The sequence below is a fragment of the Sesamum indicum genome, linkage group LG2 (genome assembly GCF_026168435.1).
Source record: "Sesamum indicum cultivar Baizhima isolate 11 linkage group LG2, ASM2616843v1, whole genome shotgun sequence".
NCBI lineage: Eukaryota > Viridiplantae > Streptophyta > Magnoliopsida > Lamiales > Pedaliaceae > Sesamum > Sesamum indicum.
In genome coordinates, this window is record NC_142658.1 from 4,303,328 (window position 1) to 4,313,630 (window position 10,303).

Sequence of the window (10,303 nt, forward strand, 5' to 3'; positions counted from 1 at the left end):
TGTAGGCTGGTAAAGGATGAAAGGACATTCACATTCGTCTATCAAGCCCTTATTGAGAAGGGAATATAATTTATGAAAAGAGTAACTTCTTGTTCTTTTGGGATTACAGAACACAACTTATCCAAAGAATAAACTAAAAGGAGAAAGAAAAAAATAAAACTTTGCATAACAATTTAATTGTGTGCACTAGCACCTTTTTATCTACACACAAATAACCCCAGAGCTTCTTCCAAACTCCTTTATGTTGTTTATGCACTCATTGGTGACCAAAATGCTTCCAGGGTTCGCCCTGAGATTAATCTCTATTTTGCAGTTCCAAACAACTTTTTTCTACATATATAAAACTCAAAACCACCTAAAACTTTATCCTTTGTATCTAATCACAATCCAACCCACAAACTTCTAACACGAGCCCGTCCCTTGACACAAATGGGTTGATACGAACCCACAACAAAGAGAATATAGAAGCCAGAAGAATGGACCATACCACGATGATGGTGGGAAGTCTGTCTTGTTTCCCCATGAAACCTTTGAGGAAGGGGTATAAATGAACAATGACCCAAAGCGCGAAGAATAGCTTGCCAAAAAGAGGGCCCCATGATTCGTACCCGTTATTTATGGCGTCTGAAACCCCAACGGCCACTCCAATAATGTTGATGATCAACAGAGTCATGGGTGGGATTAACAAAGATGTCCACTTAAAGAGGTAAAGCTCTGAAAACTCTCCATCATCGGCTGCTTTTGACGTAACTGTGAAGTTTGTGTTTACACCAGCCAAAACCTTAAGAAGACCTTGAAATAGAGCAAAAAGGTGAGATGAGACACCACCAATCACCCAAAACTGCTCGTTTCTCCACCAGTCATCGATTCCGACACCTCCCCACTGCATCTCCAGGATACTAGTTGCAGCAATCGATATAAAGAGGCCCATGAAAACTATACTGGCATAATTGCTGATCTGTAGAAAACAACGAAAACCTATCAGCTGAATGGCCATGTAAGCTAATAATCTTAAGGAAAGCTAAATGCTTCATCACCCACAAGTTCGATTGCATCACCAAACATCACTCCAAGTAATAACAACAAACATATCATGTCTCCTACTACTCCCAGAACTCAAAAGTAACTAACAAGAATTTCAAAGAGATCTTGTTGGTTGTATCAAGTCTTGTTTCAGTTACTTATCCGACCCAAAGCCACATTTAGTTTTTCACGACGACACATTGTTTTGTTAAAGGAGAAACCTTACTTCCACAGTTGTATTGGACATATTCCACCCACAGGCGAATACATCCCTACTAAGCATGGAAATTAAGAAAGCAGGGAAAAACACATCAGCTATAGCAGAGAAATTTATGCGATTAGCCAACTAGCTTATGCTTTAGTCTGAGCTCACCTCTGGGACAATGAATTTTCCAGTAAGCAGGCAGACTGCTGGTAAAGTGCAATAAGCAATCAGAGGAAGTGAAGTCAAGGGATAGACAACTGAGTTTATGTATGAAAATCTCTCCAGCGGTTTCAGGCCACACCCATATCCATACCAAATAGGACAATGTCTACTCAAGAAAATTTCAACTGATCCCAAGGCCCATCGAAGAACTTGATGCAAACGATCTGAAAGATTGATTGGGGCCGACCCCTTGAATGCAGGTCTTTTGGGTATGCAGTACACTGATCGCCAGCCATGGCAATGCATCTTAAACCCCGTTAAGATATCTTCAGTAACAGAACCATAAATCCATCCGATCTGGCAATATAGAATTGTGAGACTGGTGCATAAATCAACAAAAAATTGAGGGGAGACAATTTCTAAGGATCAAAGTGTACCTCTTTTCCCCATTCTGTTTTATCTTCATAACCACAACTAATGACATGAATGGCTTCTTTCAAGAGTGATGCTGATGTTGCTCCTGGGGGTACACCACCTTGTTCTAGAAGTGTTGAAGCAATGAAAACGGGCGACTGTCCAAATTTCTTCTCAAACTTTATCTGGGGCATGAGGGATGTTTTTTCGCTATCAATTCCTGCCACACACAAAAAGGGAAAAAGATGTCACCACAAAAAGAGAGGCACAATACTCCACTGATATGCTCGCAAATTTACAAGGAAAAACAATTGAGTACCAAACTTCAGATGATCACTCTAAAATGTGATCTGTTGATAATCTATGAGCCGACAAAATCCAACCGTAACTTTTTTCTTTCTTTTCTTTTCTTCTTCTGTTTTTTTTTATCTTGGATTTCTATGGCGATAAAGTATCCACTCATATCTTTGAATTGGCACCATCAATAATTAGAGCAGCAGTTTAGTGTTGGTGAAACTTTGATATTTAATCTCTCACCTTCTATTCCTTCCTCAATGTTTTCAAGAGCATGAATCTGTGTTGAAACTTCCCTGCTCTTGGTCTTTTTCTTGTTTTCCTTCGATTTCCCTTTCTTGTTCTTCTTTCTAGAGCCAAAGCAGCAGCAACACCATTTTGGCCAACAATTGCATGTTTTGCCAGGGGGTTTTGCCTTCTTGGGGGCATCATATCCATAAAGTGCTTGCCTCCTGAAGACACATCCAGTCCCGACATAAATTGGACCTTGGATCCCATCAAGCCCTTTCATATTTATCTGTTAGCAATTAAGATAGAAACCAGTGTTCCATATAAAGTTGTACATAAAATTTAAACCACAATTTTCCTTAAGTTGTAGGATGAACACACCAAAAGGAACTATACGTACATCAAAAAAGACAACATTGCGGTTTGAATATCTATCATGCCGATCAATTCCATCAAATCTTTGAGGAAATTGCACATAGCATATTTTCTTTCCAGATTGAGGATCCATCATGAAACACATAGCTTCTCTGAAGGCCTTGCTGTTATTTATATAGTGATCACAATCAACATTAAGTAGGTATGGAGCATTTGAGATAACAGCTGAGACCCGTATCTGGAATTAGAGAAACAAAATCACAGATTAAACAGCTGCATCATTCTATGTAATTCAAAAGGCAATAGAACAGGAAAGATAGTTACCAAAGCATTCATTGCACCAGCTTTCTTGTGATGATCAAATCCAGGCCTCTTCTCACGAGAAACATATACAAGACGAGGCAACTCATTCCCTTCAATATCGCGAACACCATTTTGACCCAGGAATACCTGTCAAGAAAACACGAAGTTAAATATTGAATAACCTTGGCCAAGTGCCCTTCTGTGAGTAGGCAGGACGTTGCCAAACAGAATGCTCAGTGTACCTGGATCATTCCAGGATGATCCCTGACATTATTTCCTGGCCACGGAGTTCCATCTTGCATGGTCCAACCCTCCTCAGGAACCTTTGCCGCCATGGCAACCAGAGCATTAATTCGAATTTTAAACTCTTCATATTCTCTCTGCATTGAAACAGTAATAGCAGAAGAGTTCAGTCATCCGATGCACACATGTATAAGACGTACATTTTGTGAACTAATGCATGTCAAAGAAACTGGAAAATTGTCCAACAAACTAAGGTGAAAGGTTTCACACCTTCATTGCACGACGTTCCCTCACAAAAGTTGGTTCTACCTTGTCTCTCAAATAGTCAACCTTTTGTGCGAAGTACCATTCAGGAGCCCGAGGCTCTATGCAATATTTCTTGCAGAACGGGACCCATTTCCTGGCGAATTCAGATGTCTCAGAAAGAGCTTCAAAAGTAAGCATGGCAGCACCATCATCAGACACATAGCATGAAACCTTGTCAACGGGGTAATCCACAGCAAGTATAGAAAGAACTGTGTTGGCAGTAATAAGTGGAGGTTCTTTCATGGGATCCACTGTACTCACAAATACGTCCATAGAAGCTAGCTCAGAGGGCTTTCCTTCTCTCTCATACCTGGTACAGAAGTTCAACATGCAGAAGTTCAGCGACAAAGTACTGAGATAACTAGAGGTGGTTGGAAGAAGTCATATGAGAACGAGACATGATGTAAACAGAGAATAGAAGCATGAAAGAAGTTTACCTTAGTGACAGTCTGTCTAGGTATGTTTCTCGCTCAATAGGGAACCACTTTGGAAACTGATCAAATATCCATGAAACAGCAAACCAAATCTCACATATGATTGATGTTAGCCACAATCCATACGCATCATTGACAGGGTGACGAATTCTATAGTGAAAGAACAATCCAAGAATTGCCATTCGCAGTAAAATGATCATTCTATAAGGGTTTATCTTGCTGGAAGGAATGGGTAGCTTCCTGGAAAGCGGCTGTCTGCCTTCATCCATCCTGCAAATAAGGATAAATGGAAATTTAATATATAATAAAGTCAGTAAAAAGTTTAAAGAAAGAACCTTCTACAATGAATCTTAGCAAGCACTTGGAATTTTCCTTAGCATATGGATTATGCAAGCTTGAAATTTCAACAGATTACACAAATTAACAATTGAGAGAGAAGTATAATTTTGATTACATTAAAATCTGAATATATTAATTGAGCATTTGGATAATGCATTAGAAATTTGAGGACATTATCTCTAAAATTTCTCAAGAAATATGCAGCTCCACCCATCGTCCCTTGACCAGGAGGGTAGCAGAAAGCTTTTTGATGCATATCTACTACACTTGTATCCTCAAAGCATAAGCGAAGCTCCGTAGAATAAGCATTTAGGGGCTAAGGAGCACATGGAAGTCCCATAATAAGATAAAATTGATAAATTGAAGAAAAAAAATATCCAATTGGTTGATAGATCAAATATTCCTGATCTATGCAAGATTGGATAAAGAACCAACAACGCCCAAGTGGAAAGATATGTCAATTCAATAAATCAGGCATAGGTGATTCACATTCCATAAAACAATCATGTCCCGCACAGCAGATTTTTATCTACTAACTGGTTTTGGCACAGAACATTTGCAGAAACTTCTGCTTATTCTCCTCTGAATTAGCTTCTTGTATTACACAGCATACAAAATGATAGATCAAAATATCAGAAGAAATTTATTACAACTGTCTAATGTCATCTACATCAGTTGAGCTCCATCCCATTTTCATCCTGCGCAGGCCAGTCCAACTTGATAATTTTTCATCATTTCTTGCTCTGTTCTTTAGATTAACATAGTTTACTTAAGACTTCTCTGCATTTAATAATTACAACAAAACCAGAAATGATATCTTGATTTCATAAATGACTTATTCTCTAGCCATGATTCCTCGCTGCCAAAAGATAATGATTTAGTTGATTACTAGGCATTAGGTTGCATTCCAACTGAGTAACTTTAGGCCTAGCAACAGACTCCTACAAATGCACTTTGGTCTTTTTCCGTAGAGTGGCTAAGCCCAGTGTAGCAAAGAAAAAAACCATTTTGTTCTATGTAAAGCAACACAGACAAGAACGCAATAGCCATTTCAAATCTCTAATTAATGGTGTTAGCACAGTAGGTTAATATTAAATTCAATCCATTAACAACGGCTTCATGGTAGTAGTTGCAAAAGCTAAAGTCAATTCTGTTCAAAAGAAGAAGGGAGAAAAAGCTAGAAGTCAATCAGTGAGAAATAATATATATATATATAACTATAAAAAAGTAGTATAGTAAATAATATCATTTAATGCCGGACCACCGACACTCTAGGTAGCACATGAGAAAGGAAACAAAAAGAATGGACCTACTTGGGTAAATCAGGGTCATCCAGCTCATCCCCACCACCTTTATCTCCTTGATGCTTAACCACTTGAAGTTTATCATTTTGCTTTCTCTTCCATTCCTCCATTCTTTCCTTCCAGGCAACAGTTCCATAGCCATATACAGCTAAGTCTTTCTTCGGATCCATCGGTCGTGGCGGCACTACAATGTCCAAACTGTAAACTACTGATCCAGAAACATAATTGAAACACTAAAATGTCAGCACAAAAGACACTTACAAGTCATGGATGAATCGGTAAATGGCACCGGATGGACTCGCTTCCCCCGGCCCATAAAAGGGGGGATAATTAGAGCATGTTTGTCGGCTGAGATTGTATCATCCTTCATCAAGACGAACATTTTCATTAAAATTTGCAGTCAGAAACAAATGTAAAACAAGATCAAGAAATAAAAAGAAATGGCATCTACCTCTTGACCATATGTAAGGAGAGGAATTTCTGAGATAACACCTGAGGGATCCAATTCGGACGGAGTAGAAATTCCAGAAGCACTTCGGCCAATGTTAAGGCGAGAAGAGAGAGATGCTTCAGCAATGTGCTGAGCATTATAATCGAATTCATTCTCCAAATCATCAAATTCATCCTCATCTTCATCTCCATCGACTCTGGGACTCCCTGAAAATTTGGCAGCTGGTAAATCGAACTTCTTGGAGAGCAAAAGAAATCAAAGTTGGACTAATGACAAGAAGTATAAATTACCCTTTATTCGCTTGTATCTGGTTTTGCACTGAGGACAAGCTTGATTGCCTTCCCTTCTCTCATATTCATAGCACGGTCTACAAACAGGGAACGCGCATTCATTGCAGGCAACAAAGGGCTCCCCGTCAACAGTGAATTCAATCTCATCTCCACAAATCTGACAAATCTGTCCACTCAACTCTTTCACAGAAGTCACCTGCCGACAGAAAGAAAATAAATTGTCAATGACTTAACAGCGGATCAAGAACTAACCAAATTTCCAAATAATAAAACTTATATTGAAGGATTACAAAGGAAAAACGAACTTAAAAGAATTGCAGTGAGAAGAATTTTGACAGGCCCTGAAATCAAGAACAGTGGAAAATGTAGCCCAGAGAAACTAAATCAGAGAAAAAGTCTCCACTAAAATGAGTTTGATTAATTATCAAACTCAAAAAATCAGAGCTTAAATTTAAAAAGAAAAAAGAAAAGAAACCCTGACAAATCAGAGCTTCAAGACCAAAAATCTCATACTAAAATGACGCGCCACCATAAGAAAGAAACCGGAAAAATCAGCACTTCCACCCCTTTCAACACTCAAACAAGAAACCGACCACATGGCCAAGAAACTCAAGAAAGAAAAATATTTTGACAGAAAACTGTGTTGCAAAGTGCATCCATTTTGAGAGCTTGATTTTTCAGAGAACTCACTCTTCCAATCTCATCAGCATTGATGAGTACAAACTCATTCCTGTTATGTGAACCAGCCACAAGCCTCCCTTTCGTATCCATCCGAGAAACAGCACCCTCAAATCTCACGACTCATACACTGTGAAACGACTTCAAATCAATAGAAACAGAGAGCAAGAAAACAGACTATGATTCACTCCATAGGAAGAAAGAAATGCGAGTGTCCCTCTGCCTTATTCTTCTTCTTAAACACAACCCCCTCCCATTAAACAATGAACTGAAAATGATACATTAACAGACGCCAATGAGAACAAAAAAGTATAATTGCATTCGGTGAAGGAAAATGTCGGTGTTATAATAAAGAGAGAGTCCTTCTGGTTTTTGGTGGGTGGGTTTTTCTCTCTGATTCTTTTCTTGAGAGAAACCCCCTGTTTATGATAAAGGGTCTCTCCCTCTCTCTCTTAAGTAATTTTTCTCTCTCTGTGTTGCTTGTGAGCTGTGGGTGTGGATCAGAGAATCATACGCCACGAGGGTTGAAGAAATGATCGACAAAGACAAAAAACTTGGGAGTGTTTCTTTAAAAACAATTACAAAAAGATTCAAGAAATGAAAACATATACTACAATTGAGAGAGAGAGAAGTAGAGAGAGAGAGAGGGAAAACTTGAAGGTTCAACGCGTAATGCAAAAGGGACAGCAGGAACCAAGATTAATATTTTTGATGTTGGGATCGGGAGGAGTAAAAATTTGTGAATGTCAGAAAAAGGGTTCTCCTAAGTGGGGCCCGGTTAACGGTGCTGGAGAGCGGCCACAGCGGTGGCGCTTGGAGTGTGCGGAGTGGCATTCTTGTCATTTCCATATCTCTTTCTTGGTGGGTTAAAGACAGACATTTATGGCATTATTAATTAAAAGAAAACAATTTGACTCACCTTCTTCACATTTGTTTCTACGCTTATTATGACGTTAGTTCTAACTACAGTAGTTGTTGCTGTTTAGGTTTGGATGACGATGATGTTTGTTACTTTCTTCTTCTTCTTCTTCTTCTTCAAAGACACTTTACCACTGTCCGAACTTCACAGTTTTCGTGTGGAGTGAAGACCCCCAAAATACTGCAAGTGCACACACGTTACGTTACGATTCGCATGAAAATAAAATTTATATTTGAATTCGCATGTTTTTACTTTAATAGATTACGCTGCCAACTATAATACTCTGTAACTATTATAATAATCACAAGTCGCCACTATTCAATGTTGAATCAAATAAAAATTATAACGATCAATGAAAGAGAACATATGAGATTATCACAACAAAAATTTAGTATAGAATGGGGTTAATGTAGTCTTGACTTAAGAAAGACGGATTTACTCAAAAATTACAATCTGGTTAAATGTGAATAATTTATTAGGAACGAGATCTAAAATGGAATGAATAAAAGATTACGTTGTTCAGTCAGAATATTACAATAATCGTGAATCGCGACAATTCAACGTTGAATCGTATAGAGATTATAACGATTGTTGAAAAAAGGAAGAAAAAGTGAGATTATCACAATCGAAACTCATGTAATCGAATCTTGACCGAAGAAAGGTGAACTTTTTATATTGAATTTAAATGTGAATAATTGACTGGAACGAAACATCCCATTTTTTTTTTATAGACTATTATTCAACAAAAGAAAACATAATTAAATTATACATTTTGTTTTCCCTTAATGTATTGACAAAGTATATGCCTCTATCACACTCTGCAAAAGTGTAAATAAAATTCCCTAGTCAGAATAGATAGAACAAAACTTCATAATTGACACTTCTATTTCTGTGAATTAGCATGTATAGGACAAACATGCAACATTAGTGAAAAAGGTCAGGAGAAATTGGGCATGGTCCAAGAACACTTGTCTTGGAGACAAAGGATGAATTTATTACATGTATTGTACTTTAGGATAGAGATAAATTATTACTTTCAATGCCACTAAAATTTTTACACACACACACATATATATAGTTACTATAGAGGTGAAATTAAATTAGTTTCATGATAATGAATTTATTTATTCGAACTACTTTTTATTACTTCGTCCCTCTTAATATTGACTTAACACAAAATTCTTTTTTCCAAAAAAAAAAAATAGATTTTCAAGAAACATACATGAATTTTCATTTCATATTTATGTAATTTGAACCACATTAATTTCTACGCTAATCTTCTCGCCCAAACAATTAATTGAGCTACAAAACATTGATGTTTTTCCGATTTGAAAATTTCTAGTTATCGATGTTTTATTCATACAAGTGATGTCCATATATGTATATATTAGTCTTGCAGTTGGAATATATATAAGGTGTAAACATAAATGAGGAAATTTTAGTAAGATTTGAAAACCTCATGGAAGACTTAAAAGCGAATGTAACTCTTGTTTGAAATAAAATGTCGCAAAATTACTTCATCATAATGGAAGAAGTTGTTGATAATACCATTTATATGCTGCGTAGATATCTTAGGCCAATTGTCTGAAACAAGACATTTATATACAAGATTTGGTCGAGATATGTTGCGTTTAGGTATGATAAATAAAGATATGATAGAGTTAAAAATATACAAAGTTGATTAAAATTGATCAAAAAATAGAAAACGGCAGAATTATACAACTTTGAGGCATAAATTGACCTGTTACTAGAGGAGGTAGTTGCACGCGGAATTATTATTTTCTTTTATATATCATAAATTTTGTCGTAGCGTTTATTTTATTTAATATATACATAGATGTACCATGTGTACAAATTATATTGTTTATTTTATTTAAGAAAACATTTAGTACATATAATGTGTAAATTTTATTCAATAAATCAACTAATTTAAATTATGATATAACTAAACTATTTTTCTGACTCCACCACAAACTATTGCACAACCGTAATTAAATAATATTGATTATAATTTTTTATTTTTAACTATAACAAAAAAACCATACCTGTTCCAATATCAAACATAAGTAAAATGCAGGGTGAGTAAATTGCTTCAAGGGTCAGCCAAGTAGCCCCACAAAAGGTGCACTTGTGTGGAACACTTTTGTCTTGCCATGCACATTGCACACCCCTCCCCTAATCCTAGTCCTTTTTCCTTAGACATTGTTTGGAACACAATTTTTCGGGCAGTGACTTCACCTACACACAAATGACATGTGAAATCAAGACTTGGATCTACTCACGTTCCTTTCCATTTCCACCCATCTATGCTTTTAATTGTTACTGAGGTAGATTT

At 36.9% G+C, this 10,303-nt stretch overlaps 1 protein-coding gene across 1 annotated transcript; it reads right to left on the reverse strand.

Moving 5' to 3' along the window:
- Window positions 1-37: 37 nt before the first annotated feature.
- Window positions 38-7,721, reverse strand: LOC105179361 (cellulose synthase A catalytic subunit 2 [UDP-forming]). The gene is made up of 14 exons (XM_011102968.3): window positions 7,062-7,721; window positions 6,372-6,567; window positions 6,082-6,287; window positions 5,892-5,994; window positions 5,640-5,814; window positions 3,991-4,257; window positions 3,518-3,863; window positions 3,247-3,384; window positions 3,026-3,151; window positions 2,727-2,939; window positions 2,342-2,615; window positions 1,828-2,024; window positions 1,397-1,747; window positions 38-958 (listed from the first exon to the last, which is right to left on the reverse strand). The coding sequence occupies exons 1-14, from the start codon at window positions 7,140-7,142 to the stop codon at window positions 377-379; spliced, it is 3,255 nt and encodes a 1,084-aa protein (XP_011101270.1). The 5' UTR covers window positions 7,143-7,721; the 3' UTR covers window positions 38-376.
- Window positions 7,722-10,303: the final 2,582 nt, after the last annotated feature.